The 25,783-nt window shown below is 41.9% G+C and overlaps 1 protein-coding gene across 2 annotated transcripts in view; it reads left to right on the forward strand.

Moving 5' to 3' along the window:
* The window catches only part of TMEM132C (transmembrane protein 132C), a 299,900-nt gene that overhangs the window by 208,393 nt on the left and 65,724 nt on the right, over positions 1 to 25,783 (forward strand). For both annotated transcript variants that reach the window (XM_030583380.1, XM_030583381.1), the window contains exon 4: positions 18,694 to 18,877. In XM_030583380.1, coding sequence (XP_030439240.1) covers positions 18,694 to 18,877 — 184 coding nt within the window. The remainder of the gene's footprint in view (positions 1 to 18,693; positions 18,878 to 25,783) is intronic.

Genomic DNA, 25,783 nt, shown 5'->3' on the forward strand with positions numbered 1-25,783 from the left:
GGAGGGAATAATAATGTGATCGTGATCCGTCTCTTTTTCAGCTTTAGTCTGGAGGGTATACTTCTTGCAGATCTTTACCTCAGCAGAATTAAATGAGTCTAAGCAGCTGTAGTTAATATAAAATCAAAGAATGCCACTGGAACATCCAAATTCGTTTTCTTCTCCATTTGTGCTGGTAATTTCATAAGACATACTGCCTTCATGACCTCCATCTCCCCTTTTATAACCTACTATCTCCGTGATCTCTGCACATGAGGTCTGCTGTATGCAACAGCATCGGTGTTCTTGTGTTTCCTTTGCCTCTAATCTGTCTATACCATGTTCAACCTTGTGTGTGTGGCATCCCACTGCCAATCCAGAGAGTAGCATGCAGTTCACACTGGCAAAAGTTTTACTGGTAATGGTAAGGACTCCCTCTCTTGCCAACAATACAAATAGTAATGGAATCAGTATTTTGTGCATTATCAGTGATAAGGGCAATTAACAAGTACAGCCGGTTAACAAGCCCACCTTGGATATGAGGAATGGGAACACACAGTGATGCTGGTGGTTTTCTGGCTCTGGAACATAGTTTTGACACGATGCCCTTACGTAAATGCCAGGCAGTGGACGCTGTTCACTTTTGAAGCAATGGAATTGAGTCATTACAACACTGAATGAGTTTAAAACGTTCCTTCTTGTTAGCGGAGCATTTTGTTCCAGTCAAAGATAAAGAATGTTAGTTTTTCTCTGAATAAATTAGTGTTTGTTGGCTACGAGGGCCTATGGAGAAACAGTATGGCCTAGGGAATAGAGCACTGGACTGGAACTCGGAAAAACCTAAGTTATATTCCTAGCTCTGCCACTGGCCTGCTGTGAGACCTTGGGCAAATCACTTCCTCTCTCTCTATGCCTCAGTTTCCCCATCTGTAGAATGGGGATAATGATTGACCTCCTTTGAGATTTACTAATGAAAAGTGCTGTAGAAGAGATAAGAATTATAATTATACATTAACCTGCAAAAAGCTAGTTATTCCTAGCCCTTATCTAAATCCTTAATGAGTTGGCATCCTGCTGCATATTGAATATTGCCATTTCTATGGGATTTTTTTTCCCCTTTTATGAAAAGAAAATATTGGACAAGTAAACGTGCAATAAGAAGTTTAACTCCCTGAGACACTCAGAGGCTTTGGAGAAATTCCCCCTGTCAAAAAGGCAAATTCCAGAACTAAATAATGCTAAATGAATTAGAAACCACCACCTCCCCCAGGCTGAGCAGCCTCCTCTTGTAACCTAATCTGCCTATTCCCTTTCTCCCCCCTGCAAATCCTATTTAAAGCCACTGAAGCATTTACTCAAATACTGTAAATTGGACTGCTGTTTATTTCAGCAGTGGCTTGGATCAAAGGAGGGCGTGTATGGTAGGAACCAGGATTCTAAATCATTTCCTGCTGGTTGAGAGAGTTTTTGTTTCCTCTGCAAGGGTCTGTTTCTGGTGATTTAGCACCTTTGTTGTTTTAACGCTGAGATAAAAGTTCAAAGAGCGGGTGGCTATAGAAGTGGGCAGCATGTGCCAGATCCGTGGCTGGTGGAAATCCAACCAGCTCCACTGAAATAAATTGGAGCTATGCCTGTTTACACTAGTGAAGGATTTGTCCCCACACGTTTAAATAACCCCAGGGCTTGCTTTTTCTTCCTCGCCATACTTAGGTGGGATGCAGTACAGTAACTCCTCACTCAACGTTGTACTTATGTTCCTGAAAAATGTGACTTTAAGTGAAACAATGTTAAGTGAATCTACATTCTCCAAAAGAATGAATGTAAATAGTGGGGCGTTAGGTTCCAGGGATACAGTACAGTACTATAGTGCCCCCGCCTTACCCACACAGGCACAGCCCACTGGCGCTGGAGACAATGAGGCAGGCAAGGAGGCTGAAGGTGCCGTGTCCTAGGAGAAGCACGTTGCGCAGCGGCAACTTCCCCTACTTTGCAAGCAACGGGGTGGGGGGCTCAACCCTCGGCCCACCCACGCCACCTCTTCCCCCAAACCCCCACCCTTAACCCCCTCTTCTTCCCCCCTTTACTCTGCATGTCCTCGCTCCTCTCCCTCCCTCCTGCCCATGGTAATCAGCTGGTTTGCAGCATTCGGGGGCAGGAGGGAGGGGGGAAGAGCGAGGACTCTGCGCACAGACTCCCCCTTCCCTTCCTCCTGCCCGTGGCAATCAGCTGGTTTGCAGCATTCGGGAGGCAGGGGAGAGAGGTGGGAGGAGCAAGGACACGGCGCGCAGGTGCTGATCTGCAGGGTCTGCTGGATGGCTAGGGAAGCTGATGGGGGGCTGCCAACTGTGGACAAAGCAGGCAGCCAAACGACTTTATAGCATGTTCTGTAATTGAGCAGGGACCTAAGATCGAAACAACGTTAAGCGAGAGGACGTTAAGTGGGGAGTTACTGTATGCACATGAAATGAGAATGGCGTCAGTACAACTACTATGGGCAGCCTTGCTGCAAAGCTGCACAGGGCCCAGGGACTAGCCCTAGGTGAACTCCACTGCCGGCAGCCGTCTCCACTGCATTTTGATTGTGATGGCGTTAGAGCAGGGGTGGATGAGGCGCGCATCTCTGCTGGCTGACAGCTCAGTTCAGTGTCTGAGATCGGAGACTTTGTTAAGAGAACACTCGCAAGGAGTAAATCACACAAAATTAAATGTTGTTTAAAAATAAAGCAAACCTTTATGGCTGAAATTCACAGTGGTGCAGAGCATCTGCGCCGTATTAAGGGTGCAAGTGGGATGAGGTGCCTAGTGTGAGCTCTTTGAACAAAGATGGATTTCTCCTAAGGATTGGAATAAGAATGTAAACAGGTGGCTTTCCCACTCTGCTCCTTACACCGTAGTGAGCTGGCCAAACTTAATCCCTGTCTAGGGGTCGTTTAAACAAAAATGAAGCAAAGCATAAATCTGAGCCTAAACTTGGCTGTCATTAACATTTTTCTCTGCAAGACCCAGTCTGTCTTGCCCTTGTACCCTCTCACTCAAGCTAAATTTGGATTGCAGTTAATAGGACCTACCTGGTCTGGCTGCCTAGGTGAGTCAATAGAAATAAGCCTGCCCCAGCCATCAAGGTGATGCCACAGAAAATCTGTCTCTGTACGCTGGGGCTGAGACCTAACCCTTTGTTACATGGACTTGTGTAGGTCACCTGCACTAGAGTGAATCTCCTCCTATATGACTGCAAATAATTAAATTAATTCCATCACTTCAGCCCTAAAACAGCTTAACGTAAAAACCATGCTGTTATCTGTGCTGTTGGAGACACCACGGAGGTGAGCTCGCAAATTGTGTCTGTATGGTTGCAACTCTATGAAGTTGTTCCTGACTTACATCCGATTTATTCCTGGTTATAAGTCAGGTCGGCACCAGGCCCATTGAACCTAATTCTGATCTCTAATTGCTTTTCCACCAGTCTAACTCTGAAGGTGTACACCAGTATAAAAATCCCGGTGAATTCAGCCCCTCAGCCTCATGGTAGCGCATCAGATCCAAAAAAAAGTGAAACTGGATGAATCTGATTTCACTGTCCAGCTGGAGTGAAGTGCAGAAAGTAAACAGCAGGAGTAACGACTATTACATTTGATCTAATGTGTTAGTAAAAAGGGAAGGGTTGTTTTTAATACCATTTTCCCCTTCTCCTTGACTATGTTTCCTTAAAATGTAATTCATATAAACCATAATATTGAAACGTGTTTCAGCTCAAGCAAGGCAAAAGGATAGAAAAAAGACACAAAGAAGGCAGTAATGGTTGCTTGGAAAAATCACAAGTGCCATATGATAAACTTAAAAAAAATTGCTCACCTGCCCTAGGCAGTGAGATGGCAGTGACTAAGAAGGGGATGGTAGAAAAATTTGCATTTCAGACTAATTTGTTTATTCCTTTTCTCAATAAGTTCATTTTGTCTAGGGAGTTTTCCGAGTAGCTCACAGAATAGTTGTCCTGCCTTCCCCAATCCCTCTCCACGTTTTTGAATTCAGGTTCAGATGAGAATGATGGGCTGTAAAATGAAAAGTCAGAATACATACATCTGCATCTCCAGCTGCCTGTCAATGGTCTTATCCAAAGCCATTGTAGCCAATGAAAAACTTTCCATTGAGTTTACGGTACTTTGGATCAGACCCTGTTTGAGCAAATTTGCAAATCAGGCCCAGTGACAAACCAGGCAAAGACATGTTCTAATGGTGACTTTGCAAAGCCAAAACTTGCATGAACCAAACTGCTTAGAGGCATCATTCTAAAGTCATCCTTACTCAGAGTTTATCAGTAAACACTCCTGTCACTCAAGTAGGCACTCGCTTTTCTTTTGGGCTATTTAACATTAGAATGGTGTCTCCTTCATTTGTCTTCTTGAAATATTGAGGACACATTGCTCTTCTGGTGTCTGACAATCAGACAGAAGCGTCTGAGCTCTGAAAACTGATGTTCACTATCAGCTTTTGGAAGATGTGTTTTAATTGCAGACACAAATGTTCAGTGGGAATCCAATGAAATCTTTAAGGAGCAGCTGGAAACTTTTACAAACATTCAGCTTAGGGAAAGTTCCGCTGCTAGAGCAGAAATTTTCTGTATTTCTCTTCCCTTGTTGATTGTGCTCAGCAATATGGCAGATGGAACTGCTAGGAGAGAGACCCCGCATGCAAAAATGCTGACTCCCAACAGGAAGTCTCCATCCTCCATTAGTGACAACATAATTGTTTCTGTGGTAATCAAGTATGATGTCAAAAGTAGAGAATGATGACAAGGGCCAGTCAGAAAACGTGGGGTTATTTCTGTTTAGAAAATGTAGACCAGAACACACACACTATTGTTTTTGTTTTAGACAAAAATCAACTTTTGACCAAAAAAAATTGAAAACTTGAAATCCAAAAATTTTCAGACAGAATCTGAATTTTTTTTATGCTGAAAACCAAAAATTGTAGAGGAGAGCGTTTGATTTTCTGATGAAAAATCAACAATTTTCCAGGAAAGTTTGCACGAATATTTGGCCCCCCAAAAAAACAGATTTTCCGTCCAAAAAAAAAAGTGACTGAAATTTTCGACCAGCCTGAATAATGTTACAGCAGAGCCTAACGTTGGGGCAGAGGAGCCCTTAGCAAACAAAGATATTACTTTCATGCCGGTGTACCTGGAAATAACAAGGAAGAAAACTACAAACTATTCAGATGAGGCATACAAAGGCTGATGGAGCGGGGGAGGCTGTAACATGCACAAATCCAAACTCCAGCTAGTCGGGATCATTTCAAACCTGTCACTCTTGACAGCATCCTTTTAAGTGACACCTTAAAAATGTTAATTACGTGTGTTAGGCACTTCAGCAGTGACAGCAGTGCCGTTGAATGTCAAGGGGATATTGAGAAGGGGCTCCAGATACAAGCTACTTGGCTTTCACTTTACTGTGCTCGGCAACTGCGAGAGCCACCTATCAATCCTACCACCAGTGGCGGCTCCAGGCCCCAGCACGCCAAGCGCGTGCTTGGGGCGGCATGCCACGGGGGGGCTCGTCGCTGGGAGGGCAGCTGGCGGCTCTGATGGACTTCCTGCAGGTGTGCCTGCAAAGGGTCCGCTGGTCCCGCAGCTCTGGTGGACCTCCCGCAGGCACACCTGCAGGAGGTCCACCAAAGCCGCGGGACCAGCATACCGCAGGACAAGCGGACCATCCACAGGCACGCCTGTGGGAGGTCCACCGGAGCCGCCTGCCGCCCTCCCGGTGACAGGCAGAGCGCCCCCCGCAGCATGCTGCCGTGCTTGGGGCGGCGAAATGTCTAGAGCCACCCCTGCCTACCCCAAGATCTTGTGTAGTCGCCTGCAGTGGTTAATGATTCAGCTGATAGTGCTGTTCTCTTTGGGTCTGTACCGAGCTAATGCCCCAGTGTTGTATTAGATGTTCAGGGTGCTGCTGGATGTGCTGTGGATATACAAAATATAAAATTCAAGTTCTATCCTTTTGGGGTCCTTAATCTTGTTGACCTTTTTGTTGGGGGTGTTAACTTTCTGTTCAGTTTCCAACTTGAGTGCTTACATTTTGCCCATTTAAATTCCCTGAGTAGTTTTGATCAGATATGTTGTTCTTCGTTTCCTGTTCTAAACTGCTTTGTGTACTTTGTGGTGTAGTCAGCAGAGTCTTCCATGTCTGCTTAAACCAGGCCAGGACTTGGGGCTGTTTTAATCTGGGAGCTACAGAGACCCCTAGCAGCAGCACTAAAGAATCTCTTTTATGAAACCTACAACTGGGTGAATAACAGATTTGTTTTTATTCACTGGCAATTCCTACAAATTGCGGGGGAGAGGGATTATTTCAGATCAAATCAAATATTAAACTTTTCAAATGTTCAGTGAGTCAGAAAAGGAGAGAGTGTATGTGTTTGCATTAAACAAAACATTGTGTTTCCATTTCAGTTATTCTTAATTAAAAACAAACAAAACGTTGAAACAAAATATCATTTTGAATAGGAAAAACGTTGAAACATTTCATTTTGAGAATGTTAGAACAAAACATTTCAGGCCTGATGGGGTTATTTTTTGTTTGTTTGTTTTAGGGTTGGTGGTGGTGGTGGTTTGTTTTTTTCCAATCAAAGCAGTTGTGAAATGAGTGTGAATTCATGAAAAGTTTTTCTCTCTCCAAGTCAGCTTACTTCCCCCTCCTCAAAGTAATTTAGGTTGAAAAATTTCACTTAGCTCTAATTGCAACCAAACTTCACGTCTTCGCTGTCATGAAGGACACTTCATGATGTTAATATTTGCTGCAGTTTCACCCAGGAGGCGACTGCATTTCAGCAGAGGTCGATATGATTCCTGGGTACAGTTGTCTGTCAATTTATGTTGTAGAGCACTTTGGCATGAAAGGTGCTATGTGAATCGTAAACTCAGCTCCCACTCTGCTGCACTGCTGTTGCCAGGAGGGGATGATAAATAATGGCATTTGCCCCATACTTGCTGATGTTAAGGGGCATATGAGGCTAATTTAGTCCTTGCAAGATCATGCTGGTTTCTTACAGAAGCTTGCAGATAGGCTGTGGAGGAACTGGATGTTGTTGTTTTCCATTGGTAGTGATGACTTTGGCCCCAGTTACTCTTGGGGGGACAGATTCTGCTCTCTGGTACACCAGCACAAATTCAGGGTGATGCCAATGAAGTCAATGGAATTACACTTGCATAAAACTGATGCACGAGGAATTGGGCCCACTGCACCCAATTCTCCTCTCCTATAGATCTTATACCAGTCCCCATCCACTAAAGTACATCTTCCACTTGATTTACACCAGCATAGCTGGGTTCCGTATTTGGCCCATTATCACTGCTGAGCCGCCTCCTGATGGGACAGTAATTAACCCTTCACCTACTACTGTAGCTGCCTAATGAGTTGACGGTTACATGCCACGATACGGTGTTTGCAAGGAAAGATCTTAAGCGAGGGCTGTCTGGTAAGGTCACATATTATACAAGTATCGGTAAGGAGAAGAACAATTGAAGACATGGTCTGTGATTTGGGAAGTGAAAACACAGCTGCTGCAGCCTCCTTAGAGAATGGTTGTATCATATTGATGGCTTGAGGACTGAAACTATTTTAACTCTGGGCTGTGCACAATATTATTCATTTCTCTTTAGCCTTAGTCTGGGGGAGTCAACACAAACTTGGGTGATGAAATTTCAGCTGTTAAGCTGATTTCTCAAAGGATACAGCTCATTTCAAGATCTTTTACTCACCATGCAGGCAGCTTCAGAGACACCTAAAAAAAAGTGCTTCTGTTAAATTGGAGGTCCTTCTGGACAGCTGCAGCCAGACAGATGTGGCATTGGTGCCTTTGATTGTTAAAATCCCTTTACCTCCCAACTGTACCTGCATTAGAAAAACAGAAGGTTTACCATAGCTAGGAGAAGGCAGGGGACTTTTCTCTTCTAACAGGATGGTCAGTGTGACTGAAAAAGAACTTTCTTCAAGAAAAAATAAAGCAAAAACATTAGTTCAGTGCTATTTTTATTTTCCTTCTGCATTTTTCCTGAATATTCAGCACTCTTGTATTTTTGTCTTTTAATATAGTCTTTGAGGCAAAACTTTATTTATATTGGTTGCCTCTATGAAACACAACCGGTTCACCAACCTTAACTGCTTGACAGCTGCTTAACATTCTGGGTATGTCGCAAGTGACCAATTCAGCCACTCTGCTGCTGGATGTGACTGGTGTAGCCAAGCATTCCATGGATTTGGATGGACTGGCCAACAGCTGTACAGCAGGTGTCATGGAAAAACAGCCGTGAAAAAATTAAGGCCTGTAGAAACCGGGCTCTAAAGACATAAGAGCTTGATTTTTTAAATGCTAGGAGTGCAACTCATGTAAGTGATTTGTGCAGTTACCTGGTCTCTAATGCAATTGTGTATCTAACTAGTTTAAAAATTTGACACCAATTGCTTTGATTTAAGCCCATAGGAGTCAGGTTCTGTGCACAGATAACAAAATGATTGACATCCTAGCAGTAATGCAGGCAGATGGCTGGCTGGTAGGAAATGTGCAGTAAGCCTACAACCCCTCCTCTTGATCAGCTTATTTTATTGGTATTGTGGCAGACTGGGAGTGGGCTGCCCCATTGTCTGAACAACCCAGTGTTACTCGATTAGCAGTTGGAGAAACAGGCTGCTAATATCCACAGCAACTGAGACCTTTGCGATAGAAACAGGAGCCAATTTGAGGATTAATTGAATGATCAAGCTCAAAACATTGAGTATATTTCCCCTCCCCCCCGCCATTTGAATCCCTCAAAATGATCCAGCCAAATTTTCGAAAGCAGCCACTAGTTGAGTGTCTCCAGTTTTGGGTGCCCTGCTGGGGAAACTGAAGGTATCTCAAGTTGGGCACCCAGGAAATCACAGAATCATAGAAATGTAGAACTGGAAGGGACCTCGATAGGTGCCCTAGTCTGGTCCCCTGCACTAAACCATCACTGGCAGGTGTTTGTCTGATTCTCCAATGGTGGAGATTCTGCAACCTCCCTAGGTAATTTTGTTCCAGTGCTTAACCAACCTGACAGTTCGGAAGTTTTTCCTAATGTCTAAACTGCAATTTAAGCCGATTGTGTCTTCTCCTTGATGGTTAAGAAGAACAATTTATCACCCTCTTCTTTATAACCACTTTTATATACTTGAAGCCTGTTATCATACCCCCTTAAGTCTTCTCTTCTCCACACTAAACAAACACATTTTTTTTCAATCTTTTCTCCGAGGTCACGTTTTCTAATCATTTTAGTTGTTCCACTGTGAACTTTCTCCAACTTGTCCACATCTTTCATGAAGTGTGGTGCACAGAACTGGATGCAATACTTCAGTTGAGTCCTTATCAAAGCTAAGTGGAAAAATTGCTGCTTCTTTCTTGCTTATAAGACTCCTACTAGTACATCCCCAAATGAGGTTTGCTTTTTTGCAACAGCATTACACTGTTGACTCGTATTTAGTTTGTGATCCACTATGACCCCCAGATCCTTTTCTGCCGTACTCCTTCTAGGCAGTCATTTCCCGCTTTGTATTTGTGCAATTTATTGTTCCTTCCTAAGATAAATACTTTGCATTCACCCTCATTGAATTTTACCCTATTTACTTCGGACCGTTTCTCCTGTTTGTCAAGATCATTTTAAATTCTAATCCTGTCCTCCAAAGTACTTGCAATCCCTGCTAGCTTGGTATCATCTGCAAACTTTATAAGTGTACTCTCCATGCCATTATCCAAATTATTAAAAAAGATATTGAATAGAACCAGACTCAGGACAAATCCCTGCCGGGCCCTACTCAATATGCCCTTCCACCTCGATTGGGAACCACTGATAATTACTCTAAGTACAATTTTCCAGCCAGTTGTGCATCCACCTTATAGTAGGTTGGTCTAGGCTACATTTCTCTAGTTTGTTTATGAGAAGGTCATGTGAGACAGTATCAAAAGCCTTTCTTAAGTCAAGATATATGGCATCTACTGCCACCTAAAATCAGTGGCCCACCTGTGGGCCTTACTACCCCAGCCTTGAACACAGACTCAGAGAGAAGCCCCGACTCCATGAAGCTGTTAGAACATGTGATGCATTGTTCTGTACATTCCAAGCAATATCTTCCCTAAAAGAATGCTTTAAAATAGACACCTCAGAAGTTTGGGTCAGTAAGAACAGACCTTTAAACTGCTTTTCAAATATACTATCCTATCGCTGAGCACAACGTTTTATCTGCTGCTCCCAAACCACTAAACTAAGCAATTAAAAGTGAGCTGAAAAGTATAATTTTGCATATTTAATACAATCTCTTCTTGCTTCTTTTAGCAGGGTGAAGCAGGCATATAATTTAGTACTGATGTTTGGAATACATCCAGTTTCTTTTTTTCTAATGATATTTTGAAAATGCAAAGTTTCTTGAAAGCAGGCATTTGGAATGCAACTCCTCTGAAAACTCCTGATCGAGGTCTCTTTTATAGTGATCTCCCTTGGAAGATTTTTACCACTTAAACGGTTATCTCCTAAAAAGGAAAATGTTGCTTGCCTACAGTAGCCATGGAGGGATTTCAGTTCTGAATGCATACTAAATAGTAAACCCACTTCTCAAAGGAAGGAGATGATGAATCACGGAGAGAGTTTATTTCTTGAGAAATATTATTTGTATTACAGCAGCACATGATGGCACCGTGGGAAATCAGGGTCTGGTTGAACTAGGCACCGAGTGAGTCAGAGTAAAAGACGGCGCCTGCCCCACAAAGTTTACAATCTGCATAGTGAAAACAGACAAAGTGTGGGACAAAAGATTTGTTATTAACCCCAATGTATGGAGAGGGAAGAGGGTACAGAGGGCCAGATTTGTAAAGGTATTTAGGTGCTGAACACCCGCTGAAATCCGTAAGAGTTAGGTACCTAAATACCTTTTACAAATCTGGCCCTGAGAGATTAAGGGCCAGAGTCTCTGTTCTATTCCAGCCACTCTGTGCATTGTGAGTGGCACAAAGTGGTTGAATCTGGCCAGTTGAGAAGTCTTACGGCATAATGGAGCTCTCAGCTGGCATGATGTAGCACACTCACTCCTTTGCTGACTGCCCTTCCCTCACTCTGGCACAGGGGGCATTTGGTGCACGGGGCAGAGTTCGCCTGCACTCTACCAATTCTCAGCTGCCACGTGGTTCCATAGGAGCCATTGCCAGCTGAAGGAGCTGAACCATGAAAATCAGGAAGATGTGTCTTACACCCTGCTGGCCCTCCCTCCGGAGGGCCCCTCTCTTGCACTGAGCAGATTTTAGTACAGCAGAGAACACGGGGCTAAGGGACAGACTTTTAATGGTGTCTCAGTTCTTAAAGATGCAGACAGCCTAGTGGGATCTTCAGAAGCACATAGACATCTAACTCCCATTGGGTTCGATAGGAGTTAGGCACCTAGGTGCATAGTGGATTTTCACAAGCACCTATCTACATCTTTAGGCACAAAAATACCTTTAAAACTCTAGCCCTGAGTGACTTGGCGAAGATCACTCAAGGAGTCTTTGGTAGCTCTGGGAACTGAAACTGACATTTCCTGAGTCCCAGTCCAGGCCATGTTTTATATTGCAGTCTGAGATTTAAAGGAACAGATCCTGATGAGCTAATCGAATTTACCTGTATCTAAACAGCGCTCTGAATTCAATTAAAAGCCTATATTGTCTGTTTAAAAATATATACTCTTATATATGCAGTTAGGTGTTTCTCAAGTTGTACATTAGATATTTTCCTTTAAAGAGCTTCATAAGTTCTTAAGACTGTAGTTTCTCATGAAAGTGTGGCCTCCCAAATCTGTTAATTGTCCAATTAGCTTATCCATTTCTTTCTGTCATTGAGGATTTTAGAGTTTAACAGATAAAGGTTAGCCTAATATTGTAAGATAAGAACTTAACACCCCTTCTTGTCTCCAGTGGCTGGTATGCTTTTAATTACTACATGCGCTCCCTAGCTCTGCATGGGGATTACCTTTCTCACATGTCTTCTGAAAGAAATTGGTATTAAGCGCTTGTACTTCCTTTGCTGGTATACTCATGCAAAGAAGAACTAGGTGGTCCAGGGAATAGATAATGGTTTATGGAGCCCTTCGCTGGTTCAAAGGCAGCCTGGGTTGATAGTGGTATATCTTTGTTACTATTTGATGGCCTATGTGAAAGTGAATTGATATGTCTCTGTCCAGTTCCTAGTGGAAAGCAGTCCACGTAAATATTGCCTCACCATTAAACCCATGGCTGGTAACATACGACGTCTGATCTTGATCTCACTTCCACTAAAATCAATACGTTTATAGCAGTGTAATTGCTCATGATTTACCCTGATGTCAGGTCAGCGTGGGTCCATTGTATGGAACTCAGCTGTCTGATGTGGCCAAGAAAAGCAGACGATAGAAGAAAACAATTAGTTTTTCCACATCCAGTGTTGTTACATGGTCTATTTGTAACTGGCTAGAGAATTTGTAACAGTAATTGGTCAAACTCTGCCCTTGCATTCCAGTATAAATGCAGAGTAGCGCTATTGACTTCAGTGGAGTAACTGTCCTTAAATGGGTGTAATTGAGAGCACAATTTGGCCCCCAGATAGATTGTGTTTAGCTTTCGGGGGAAAGGCAGAGCTCCTCTTTCTGAGCTGGTTGTGCTTTAGTCGTCTTAACCTCAAATATAGTTAATGTCATGGGAAAAATCTATTAAATGTGCCAGTCTATTAAACCTCCGTTCAAGTGTTAGTCCGATCAATAGAAGGTGTTTGTTATCTAAATGAGCAATAGAAGGCAAGTCACTTAACCACCCTTCTCATGAGCTTCGCTTGGCTGGATTTTTGCAGTTCAGCATGAGGATAGGGCAGCATCAGGCTGTGCTACCCCAGGAGCCGACCAGGCACTACGTTGTGACTTACAGGCTACATCTGCTCTGGGCTGTGGGGGTGTGATTCCCAGCCTGATTAGACGTCCCCACAGCGCCATGTTAAGCATAGCAGTGAGGTCATGGTAGCACAGGCATGCAGCAGCACTTGCTAGCAGCCCCAAATATATACCTCCAAGCAGGCTTGTACTTGGCGCAACTAGCTGCTCCTGGGGAGTCAGACCAAGCCACTACCACAATCTAGCCTATTTTGGGAGTGTGGTAGCACTGGACAGAACTAATGGAGCAGAACAGGAAGCAGTTTTCTCATCTCATCAGAATTTGAGATTTCAGACATTTTTCCCATCCCAAAACAGGACGAAAAATCAATCTCAAACATTTTTGCAAACTGACCATCCCAAAAAACAAAAAAAATTGCGCGTTGGGTCAGTTGAAACATTTTGGTTTGGTAATTTCAAAGCATTTTGTTTTTTGATCTGACCTTCTAAAAATTTTTTAGTGTAAATTAACTCAAATTTCAAATGTCATTTTGAGTTAAAAACAATCCAAAATTTTCCTTTTGAAAATGTTGAAACAGGATGTTTTGACAATTTTGAAACTTTTTTCAAAACTCTTTTTTGAATGGGGAAAATTCATCAATACCAGTCCTTTCCTGAGAACTGTTTCCCTTACAACAAATTGACAATTTCTGATGAAAAAACGTTTTGATGGAAAATTCCTCTAAGAACAACTCATTTATGAGAAGAGAAGTTTTCTCACTTTTCCATTCCTTAAAGAAAGAAAAGATTTTATTTCAGGCACAGATTGTTGTCTCTTACGTCCAGGATAAGGAACGTAGAACTAAACAAAGGAGCTTCCATCTTCATCTCTTGAGGAAAATGGTACTTTAAGGAATTTTCCACAGATGTACTAACCCCATGTAAACAATGAGTCTAGCTGGCTGGTTTGCCAAGAGGCATTTCACTGTCAAGCCAGACAGTCTGCTTGAGGGAATACATGTCAGCTGCAATCTCTGCACTCTGGCCCTGGAGTTTACTTAAAATCACAGTGTCAGAGCAGTGAATAATCTAGTATTTTAGCATGAGTCTCTCACACTACAGCATTGCCAACTCGAACAATCTGATCAAAAGTGTCGCAATATTTGTTGTTCTTAAAGTCCCCGCTTTTGAAGTCATGTGATTACATGAAAATCTCAGCTTTCATTTAAAGAAAAAAATCACCTTCTCTGTAGAGTAAAGCTGAAAAATGTAACCATAAAGGTTCAAAAAGCAGAAGGCAAATAAAAAAGACTCAACATTTATTTTATTTTCTACATTTCCTTACTTTTAAGCTAATCTCATGCTTTTGCAGCCCCGACTCATGATTTCTGAGGCTCAAAACAAACTCCACACCTGAAAACAACCGGTTTTGAGAAAGTTCCCTCGGTTTTTCACTTCAAGAGCAGAAGAGATTTCACTTTGTAACACAAAGGATTTATGTCTTTTAAATGATGTTTTTCCATTTAAGTGATGACCCTAGCAGTGTTTTAATGAAAGTGTCAAACTAAAAAGCATGGGAGATGCTAATGAGGCACGATCATTGGCTTTAGTGTTTAATTGTACATCATTTTTCCCCTCTGTTTTCTTCTGCTCTTTTTTAGGCTCTTCCAGAGGTTTCTGAACATTATTTTCAGAAACCAGTTGAGGGGGCTTTTCTATTAGCATGCACTTTTGTTGCCTGAGCATTTCTGGGACTGGCTCTGCCAGTCTTCGCGAGCTATTCTGTATTACTCAGTACATTGTGGAGTCTTTGAAATTGTGTAGAGTAAGGTGCAACTCAACATGAGTTAAGGTGGAAAAATCAGGTCTTTTATGTTGCTGAAGGATATTCATTGGATTTCTTATATGATTTAGCAAGTGTGACTCTGCATTAAGATGTCACTGTCAAACCAGATAGCACTGGAGAGCAAAGGGATTACTAAATTAGGTTTTCAGTAGTTCAAAAAATCCTTTGGTTCTTCTGGGATTTTCAGTAAAAATATATTTGAGCTAAAGATGGGTATTTTTTTTTTTTGGTACAGGGTTCTTTAAATTTATCTTTGAGGATCACTGTAGTAAATCGGAACTATTGATTTAGCAGGTAGCTGTTCTTAGAATCACTCATTTAAGAGTCAAAATTCCTGCGTTACTCAAAGCAATAACTCAAGACTTTGAAAATCACTCATCAGGGACTGCCAGTTCATGCTTGTAGACAGGCGTTCAACAAAGATTTCAGTTCATTTATGGATCTTACGTCAGCTGAGTTCTCTACCCTGGCAGACAAATGTGTTGCCTCTCTTGCCCTACTTACTTATTATCTGACTTATCCGGCCCACTGCTCTGTAACAGCCTCTCCAGCATTGTGTTGGCCTCGAGTGCTGCTGTCTTCAGTTGAACCCTGGCTGTGCTTGGCCGAGCAGGCTGTTAAACCAGACCACACTTGATGTTTTATCTATTGCTTGACCTTTCCAGCGAAGCTGAAGCTGCTATGGACTCCTCGCTCCAATGGTGTCATGCAAAACATGGATCCACCCCTGCCAGCAACAGGGCTGTCTCTGGGTCACGTTTACACAGCACGTTGCTTTCAACTCCCTGGTCTGCAGAGGGATTTCTTCTGCCCATCAGAACTAAACAGCTACTGATTTGAGCAGTATTATTTCTCTACACTAGATAGACTCCAGCTAAGGGGGAATATTTCTCAAAGCAGCAAAGGTTTGGTTGATTGACCATTCATTAGGAACCATATATTAATGAGATGCCTAAAGAATATTTCAAACCCAAGAATCCTAGTTATCGTATATCACTTGCTAATTGAATTCACTTCACCAGAGACTCAAAAATCAGCTTTTGGTCCATAATGAATATGATGTGCTGAATTGTATGGCAGAGTTTCTCCTGAGTCTTTTCTTTCTCTTCACCTTCTATATGTTTTAATTATTCTTATAGAAACAAACCAGTTCTCCAGCTCCTAAAATCTTGTTTGTCAGTGGCACATACAGGCTGGTTCCTCCTGGCTGTCAGGGGATAGAGACTTAGCACTAAGACTAAACCAGTGGTAAATTATTAACCCCACCACTATCAAGGTGGATCAGCTGATCTGGCCAGTGAGCTCTGGATATGGCACAGTGTCTTCACCCATTCCCTTCTCCTCCCACTCTGCCTAAACATTACCCATCCGCTCCAGAGAGAGAATATAACTCGGTGCTTACTCCTGTGCACCCAGACCCAAGGTCTGGGTAGCCTGCATAGTGCTGCAAAGGGACTTCCTACTGTCTTGTCCAAGTTACAATCAAGCCCTGAATGATTGATGTATTTACCGCTTCGAATGAATGCATGGAGTGAACTGGTCCAGCGGAATTCTCACTCCAACCAAATCGGATTCCTACTCCAACCCCTGAGCACTTCTTTAGAAGCTCCCCCTGCAACAAGCTGCATTTGAAGTCACGCTGTGCTGGGTACATTAGAAAAGTTTTGTAATTACTTGCTGTTCTGGCTGCTGAGCAGTTCTAAATGCCAGACATTAAGGAATTGCTGTTTCAGTCAGTGAGCAAGCTCTGAACATTAAACGTGTTTCATGAGATTTTCTTTTTTTTCCCAGCCATTACGCATCTTGGAAGGCTTTTTTTTTTCTTCAGGTGGCTGCTTTCCCAGCTGTTGATCATCTCTGTCTCTCCTATATGAAAGAGAAAAAGGAAACTGATGATGATGTTGCGGTATGAAGGTTTTATCGGCGTCAGTTTGAGATGGGTCTGTTGCTCACCCGTGGAGGAGCTATAAGTGAATTATGCAGATCAACCCAAGCAAGTGCCAATAAAACCTTTCTACTGTACCGCATGTATTCCAGGATACAGTATGCTACACATTTTACAGGCAAAAATATTTTAGCAATGTTTTAGAGTGTTGCTAAAAATGCAGTTTTTTATATCCTACCACCACTGAAGCCAGGCACCTGTGCGTGACTCCAAGGGATAGGGAAATGATAATCAGAGACTTTCAAAGCTCCTTAATGAGAAGTGGTGTTCAAATTTCAGGGGTGTTTTTGCAAATTTCAGCTGTAAATGATGTATCTTAGAAATCTCTACACATTACCTAGCATATCTCTAATAAACAGATTAGTATTGGATTTTAAGGCTCATTGTCTAGAGGCCATTTAAGACTAGAAGTAAGTGCTGTAATTTCTATTGGAAACATGTGACCCATCCCTTTCTAGTTGCACTGGACAAGATGGCCCAGTGGTTAGCAAGGGACTTGGGAAAGTTTAGATTCAGTTCCTTGCTCTACCACAGACTTCCTGTGTGATCTTGGGCAAGTCAGTCAGCATTGCTGTGCCTCAGTTTCCCATCCGTGGCATTGGGATAATAGCATTTCCCATGTGAGCATGAATACATGAAAGATTGTGAGGTGCTCAGATACTACAGAATGGAGACTATTGAAGTACCTTAGATTCTAGTCCAGAAGTCCCTGATTACACCATTTGGCTGGCTGGATCTTTTTGTTGTGGTATTTAATACTGCATATTTTACATCTGCTCACAGGCTATTTAAAGAGGTCTTCAGCCTTCCTGATCAGGGCAGCTCTCCTGTCGTATATTGTGACTCAGTGCAGTTCTGAAGTTGTGCTAGAATTTTTTCTCTATGGAACACACCTGAAAACTCTGGGATTGTCAATCATATGTACAAGCTTTGTCAGTTTCTAAGCATCAGACCTAGAAATGGTGAGAATAATACCTTCCCAGGTACCATTAATCTAAGAAATAATGGTGTCTTTAACAGCTACATGAACTCAGTTGCTCAGATGATCCAGGTGTCTTGGCGTATAATCATGCCTTCAATTAAATTACAAGTTCAATCCAATATGTTTTCCTTTTGGGATGTTCCACAAGTGCATAAACCAGAGTTATCACAGTTGCCTTGTATTTATAAGCAATAAGATTTATTTAGTAGGAACTCTTCAAGTGGGAATGGGCTGACCTTGAGTTATGAACTGCTCCACCTATACATCCATCACATTATCCCACAAAATTACTATCTCAAAAATGCATGAAAGAAAGTATACCCATGTCATACAAGTGTCTCCGTTTCTCTCTTTCAAGCAAGGAAGCTTTTATACTGAGTAAAGGCATTTAAAACATTAGCTAGCATGAAGACTTTTTTCTGACTAAGCCGTCCAAAGGGAATTCCACCATTGAAACAATAATTTGGATGGGAAGGGTTTTACTTTTAAAATAATCATACAAGCTACTATCACAAAGTGTAACTTAAAGAATAAAAAATGGCTCAAATAACCTCTTGAATCTTCCTATTTACCATATTAGGTCTTTTCTTGTCTTATGTTGACTCCATGTCTCAGTTAATGACTTTAAATGAGTTTCATTGTGAACATTTCATATAGTTATAATGATTCACTTTGAGATAGATAACATTGAGTTTGGCTCTGTTCTCACCTGCACCAGTTTGACTGAAATATCTTCATCTACTTCATTGTTGATGCTCCTGGCTATACTAATGTACAAAATAGAGAATCAGACTCACTGTTGGGATCGAATCACATTTGCAAAATTATAAAAATACACGACTGAGTAAACATCTTCGCTTATATCGTACACCTCATCCTGGATCAAGGTAACGTGAAAAACTCTACCTCACTATTCTTAACCTTGGTGGTAAGCACATTTTGAATAATTCTTGTTTGCAAAAGGTTTGTTGTATAAATACCTACATTTTCCAGTAGTTAATATGATTCATTTGCCCTCCTAAATCACTGTAATATCTCTTCCCTTTCCCTCTTTTCATCTTTCCAGAAGTAACAGTTTATTCAGTGAAGTCGTGCAGATGAACTTTGAAATAGCCAGTTTCAGCAGTCTTTCCGGAACGCAGCCAATCACATGGCAGGTGGAATACCCTCGGAAGGGGACAACGGACATAGCCCTCTCTGAAATCTTCATCTGCCAGAAGGACCTGGTAGGAATAGTTCCACTAGCAATGGTAAGAGATTCTCTGGAAAGCATGGTGCTCTGTCCCATCTTTAAATGACTGTCATTCTGTGAAGGTACAAAGCAGCCTTTGAGACTGATTGGCAAAGAGATGGTCTCTGCCCACTAGATAATCAGAAAAGAATTCTTTTCTGAGATCAGTATGGCACTACTCCGCCTAGGTATAATAATACTCTCCCTATGTATTGGAATCTCTGTTGATGTCAGTTGAATATCATTTTTTTATAGGAGCAATAAGCACTTGCCAGAATCACATACGCGTTTCATTGTGCATGCAAATCATGCAATTTAGATTAACTGTCCACGCACACACACGCACACAAAAGATGCTGCCCCTTTAAAAAAAAATCTAGTCTTTACCCTTTAAACCTTGAGTTCCTCTGTTTTAAACTGTTCTTTCACAATTCCCTCTAGACTACCAGATGGTAACAGAGGGCAAAATATACTTACTGGTCACTTTTTAATTTTTCCATTAAGCGCTATAGGGTTTGATCATAAGAACGGCCATACTGGGTCAGACCAAAGGTCCATCTAGCCCAGTATCCTGTCTTCCGACAGTGGCCAATGCCAGGTGCCCCAGAGGGAATGAACAGAACAGGTAATCATCAAGTGATCCATCCCCTGTTGCCCATTCCCAGCTTCTGGCAAACAGAGGCTAGGGACACTGACAGCTGTTGGGGGCACTTACCACCTGCAACTCCTGTTAACAAATGGGAGTTGAAAGTGCTCAGTATTTAGCAGGATGAAGCCTAGACTAATTAACTGGCTGTTCCCTAGCACCATAAAGCCAGGGGTGGCTCTAGGTATTTTGCTGCCCCAAGCACAGCAGGGAGGCTGCCTTCGGTGGCTTGCCTGTGGCAGGTCCCTGGTCCCGCAGATTCGGTAGCAGCCTGCGGGAGGTCCACCGAAGCCGCGGGACCAGCAGACCCTCCACAGGTGTGCCGCCGAAGGCAACCTGCCTGCCGCCCTCACGGTGACCAGCAGAGTGCCCCCCACGGCTTGCCGCCCCAAGCATGCGCTTGGCGTGCTGGTGCATGGAGCCGCCCCTGCATAAAGCACTCTGGTTTTAGGGAGAGGACAAAAAGTATCTTTAAAAGAAAGAAAAGTCCCTTGGTCTGTTTGGAAAATCCTTGGAAAAGAGTCTATTCTGAACAAATTCTGCTTGAATATCCTACCTTTTGTGGGGGATTTTTTCCTCTTGTTAATTTAAAGGGAAAAAAAAAAGTTCTGCTCCCATCGAAGTGTGTGTGTGTGTGTGTGTGTGTGTGTGTGTGTGTGTGTAAACTCCTCGAGCCGGAGCAGCCCCAATGATATTTAGGCGAAAACAAGGTGTTTGCCAAAATTAAAGGAGTAGTGCAGACTTTAATACTGAAAGATGCTTTCCATTGATGGTTTTTATTAGTGAAATTCTGGCCCTCTTTTATTTATTATATTGTTACATGTTTTTTCCTTTTATCTGGTAATATTGTCACGTGCTAGATAACTGGGGAAGAATTATTTTTTGCAATTAGTACGGTAGTCCTCAACTTATACGCTATGTCAGTGGAACTCCTGCCGATATCCTTGGGAGGTTTACTCCCATGGATCCTGCTCCAAAGTTCATTGAAGTCAGTAGGGAGCTGTGTGCTTCAGAACTGGGCTGAGAGAGAAATGTTGCCTTCGATTACCTGTAGAGCTAAATATGGCAATAAATATTACGTCCTCAGTCCTGTAAAGACTTAAGCACATACTTAAGACAGCTTCTTCGGGTCAGATTCTGGCCTTAGGGAGATTCATTCAATGCTTCCAATGAAGCTACATGTGTCTATCTTCTGGCAGAATTTACCACCCCTTCCCCTTCTATTTTTTAAAGAACCCATTGGCTCTGGCTCTGTATTTCGTGCCTGATCTATTTTTATACATAGTCACTAAGGCAAGATACAGATGGACGTGCACATGTCTCTTGAGAGATTAAAATGCATCCTTTTATGTTGGTTTCTCTGGCGGCCTGAGTTCCAATTTAGTGAAACCTGGGGTGCACAGGGAATACGGGATGAAGCCCTGGATGTACCAATGGCAGTACTGGCAAGCATTATGATTTTTGCAAGGGATTTAAAAGACAAAATTATACCTTAAAACCCTTCACTTTGCAAAGGTTCCTTGTGTGTGTCCGTTTCTCTGGTGTACCTTGTGATAACACTTGGCAGCAGCCATAACACGTTCTGCTAATAGAATCTAACTGGATGAGATGCCAATACAAAATTGGCTTTGCTGGTGGGATGTTAGTAGATAAAGGGAATTTTCACAGTTTTCTGTTAGCTAACACTGCAGCCTCCAGGATACTTTCTTCATTTAAACGTTAATCTCCAGCAGAGCTGATTACCTGGCAATTCTCTTGTTCAGAAGTAAAGAGAGACACAAAAAGAGAGAGTGTGATGCTGTGTCTGCTGAGAAGTTGTACTTCACTGTCCCTCTCAGCAACAAACTGTAAAGCATGTGCCCATCTCCCACATAAAACCTAGGTCCTGGTGTTTTATGGCAAGTATTTTTCTTCAATTATTTGGAGGAAAAAATACTACAAGTAAATAGACCAGATCGATTTCAACATGAATTGTGTCCAGATAGCAAAACTGCTTCTTTCCGAATTATGTCGTTGGAGAAGGGAACTTGAAGAAGGAATCTTTGCAGTTACAAACACAGTGTGGACCAGTGGTTAGGGCACCAGTTTGGGACTGAGAACATCTGAATTCTTGTCCTGACTCTGTGACTGGCCTGCTGTGTGAGCTAGGAAAATCTGTATCTCTGTTTCCCCTCCCACCCTTTTTCTATATAGATTATAAGGGCTGGGACTGACTGTATCTTACTATGTGTTTCTACAGAGCCTAGCACAATCTCATTTGAGGCCTCTAGGTACAACCATAATAAAGGTAATGCAAACAGTTATAGTTATTTTTAAAGGTGATTACCAGGTAGAGTAAAATAATATAAAATATATACATGGATTAACAAGAGATGTTAAAAAACGTATATCTATCTGTAGATATATCTAGAGAGAAACTTAATGTGAGGACAGTCCCATCCATTAGCTGGGTAAAATTTGTGTTCCAGCTCTCTAGAGCAGCAAGTGGATTATGTTGGCATAAGATAACGGACAACATAAAAAAACACCAGATGCAAGGAAGGCGGAAGGAAAAATAAATATCAGGAAGCTGGAAACAACAAATCTTTTTTGGGGATAAAAGGTCCCAGGATCACAGAAGTGGAGTGTCTCTCACGTGAGCTGTTCAAATGCTAGACTAAAACTTACAAAGCTGAAAAGATCACACGTTCATATTACCCTCTTTCTAATTATCTTACAAATAGGAGAGACATGGGGAAAGAAGAATTGGGTTTTCTAGGGATTAGAGCAGTTGCAGCTCTGGTATAATGGAAAAGAAGAGATTAAAGAATTGACGTTGTCAGAAAGAACTGAACCTACAATATCAACATAGCCATGTAGGTCAGGCTTCAGTGCAGCAGGTGGCCATGACCATAATCCACCGTGTGGTTATTCCGTTTAGGATGAGGCACAGGTTGTGGGACGGTAATAGGCATTCCTGGCAAACTGCAGACAGGCCAGAAGCTCTGGCAGCCTCGCACCTCAATTTTCTTTCCGTACCTTGGGAGAGCAGAGGACAATCCAGAATGACCCATTGCTAACAGGGAACAATACAACCCAGCTCTTCTGTAGCACTTGCCATCCATTGATCTCAAAGTGCTTTACAGAGGAGGTCAGTACCACTATCCCCATTGTACAGATGGAGAAATGGAAGCACAGGGAGGTGAAGTGACTTGCCCCAGATCACCCAGTGGACGTTGACAAGTGACTCTGAGCTGCTTAGTGTTCCCATATTTGATACAGTTCTTCCTTGCCGAAATTCTGCTTTCAGTTCCACAGGTAGCACCGTTGATTTCACTGGGATTTCTCCAGATTAACACTGGTATAACGGAGACAAAAATGGGTCACTTATTGATGGTTTTTTAAAGATCTGGTTGAATTTTTCTTTTTAAAAAAAGGTTGATGAAAAGTGGACTCCTTTTTTTACCTTTTTTACATTTCTGTTGCAGCTCTTAGGTTTTTCAATAAAAAAAATTCAAAAGCAGAAAAAAATCTTGGGTTTTGAAAATCGAAAAAGTTTTTGGTTTTGATTTTCAAAAAATGAATTTTATGTTTTTTAATATAGAAAAACAAAAATCTGTATTAAAAAATAGAAATAAATTATTTTTTTCCCACAGAAAGTACTTATCACCTTCCAACCAGATGTATTTTTTTCATGGTTTTTACCCTCAGTCATCAAGAATGTTTACTAAATGATTACCACTGGGGGCATTGTATCAGAAGGCATCCCCAATCAGTCTTTGAACTACCAAAAGCTTAAATCTGCTACTTGGAAAATAACTTGTCATTGTGCTTCAGCATCAGTGCACTCCAAGACATTCATTTTTCATTCTGGGACATGTGATGTTGACGAGGATGTATTTGCCTCTCACTTAAAGTATAAGACAAGAAACATTGGGGATAGGTTTCCATCATGGTGCAGGAAGGGTAGTGAAAGCCTTATAAATTCATTAGACAATAGGGTGCGTGAGAGAGAGAAGAGAAAAAAGATTTCCCCTGTCAAAATAAAAATATGCACCACAATTTACAGAAAAGAGCCGTCTTGCAAAGATTTAACTCTCTACTATAAAACTGATGTCTGAGAAGCTGTGTTCTGTTTAAGCAGTTCTGATTTGATATTGCTTATTCCTGGATCAATTAGAAAAGTGCCTTCATAGGAGCTTGATTAATTGTCTGCTGAGCTGCTTTTGAAAACCTCTTCAATTAATCACAACTTACCTTAGAGCTTGCCAATTAAGGTGTACTTAGTTGCACAGCTTACTTTCCACAGCCTCCTCATATTTCTACCCTATCATGAGCAAATGCAGCCGGCTGTATTGATTTTTGCCACCTAATGAGATAAAAAACAAAAAACCTCCAACTCATTCACCTTGGTGGTGCACGCATGCACATACACACACAAACACACAATCCCATTTCATTATGAAGCCTCAACATTTATATGCAGTTCAACATCAAGCCAAGAGATAGAAGCTTGTACAAGAGACGATTAAAAGAACATTTCTCCTACTAAAAAGTCACTGTGGGACAGGTCCATCAGCAGAACCATGCACGTGTTGACTGCTCAGTTGATACCCAAACCAATAAAGCAACATCAGCCTTATAGTAGACCTCTTTCCTGTAGGATAGTTTACCAGTTCTTGTAGAAAATTCACCGGGAAGTCAGAGAATGGCCAGTGCAAGACTTTCTGAACCCCATGCAAGTGGCACAGAAGAGTTGCAGCTAAGAAAGCAGCCCATAAAATAGAATAGTGGCAATGGAGCACCCTGACTTTGAGTCACGGAGATGAAATCCTTCTCTATACTTCACCTGCATAAAATCCAGCTATTCAAAGTGGTGAAGGCACCAGCTGGATGTCAGAAGCACTGGGTTCTATGCTGGCTCTGCTCCAGGCTCCTTGTCCATTGTGTAACTTTTGGGCAGTTGTGTAACTTTTGTCCTTTACATATTTCCATCTGTAAAATGGGGATGACACCAAACACACAGTGGGTCCATGTGTGTTTGTAACCTGGGATGGGATGAGCTATGCACATGTGGAGAATTATTATATTTTTCTATTTTGATTTATTTTTGCTGCTTCGGGTAGGATTTCAGTGACACTGATGCCCGGTGTATCCTTCCCTTTGTTTAATAGCATCCTGTAAGCCACTGATTATCTCCAGCTCAGGGGAATATGCTTTTGTGTCACATAGATGGTATATGTGCATGACAAATCAGCCTCTGGGTAGCAGTAATGCATAAATGAGGTTCTTTTTGCTTAGCATTACTAAGTATAGCTCCATATCTACTGTAAGTGTGTTCCATGATCCTACATTGTTTCACTGAGAGAGACCTGCATTTGCCTTTGTAATTGAGTATATGGTAGGTTGTGGAATGCCCATTGTTGGAGGTTTTTAAGAACAGCTTGGACAAACACCCTTCAGGGTTGATCTGGGGTTACTTAGTTCTGCCTTAGCACAGGGGGCTGGACTAGATGAGCTCTCTAGCTCTCTTCCAGCCCTACATTGCTATGATTCTATATTGAAGGTTCTCTCATGAGAGCAAGTGGCCATACATTCAGAATGCAGAGCTGTGAACCTTAACCCAATCTAAAAACATGCTTTGCAATTTTCATGCATGTTTAACTTTTTTCATCAGAAAGCGGAGGTCATCAGGAATCTGTAGCCCACAAATTAAATGAATTTATGTCCAGGTTGCTCTCTAGTGGATAATAGTCTCATCACAAAGGAGCCACACAAACTTGTAGGGTGACCAGACAGCAAGTGGGGGGTAATAGGTGCCTATATAAGAAAAAGCCTCAAATATTGCGACTGTCCCTATAAAATAGGGACATCTGGTCACCCTACAAACCTATGACTTCACATTGTGAGGTCCTCCCTCCTTTCATCGATCTCCAAGCCAAGGTAACAGATGCGAAGGGACATCTCCTTCCTGTTAGCCACAAAGAAATGAATGAAGAAGATACGAGGAGCCACATAGTTCAGGAGTTCTTCCGGATATCTGAAGATATCTAAACAAATTCGTTTTCTAATTTGCTGCATATAAATGAACCAACAAATATGTGCCGTGCTGAACTTTTCTTCAACTGAACAAATATTTTCCATTAGAGGAATGATGAATGAGGCAAAACGTACATTTCGATTTGAAGGAAATATAATTGATGTAAAAAATTATCTTGGCTATTTTGTAACAGGATATGTATTTTTTAATTTTTTAAATTATGTTGTAACTGGAACTGGGTAAATTAAATATGAAGGGCC

Source organism: Gopherus evgoodei, chromosome 13, assembly GCF_007399415.2.
Source record: "Gopherus evgoodei ecotype Sinaloan lineage chromosome 13, rGopEvg1_v1.p, whole genome shotgun sequence".
Lineage (NCBI taxonomy): Eukaryota > Metazoa > Chordata > Testudines > Testudinidae > Gopherus > Gopherus evgoodei.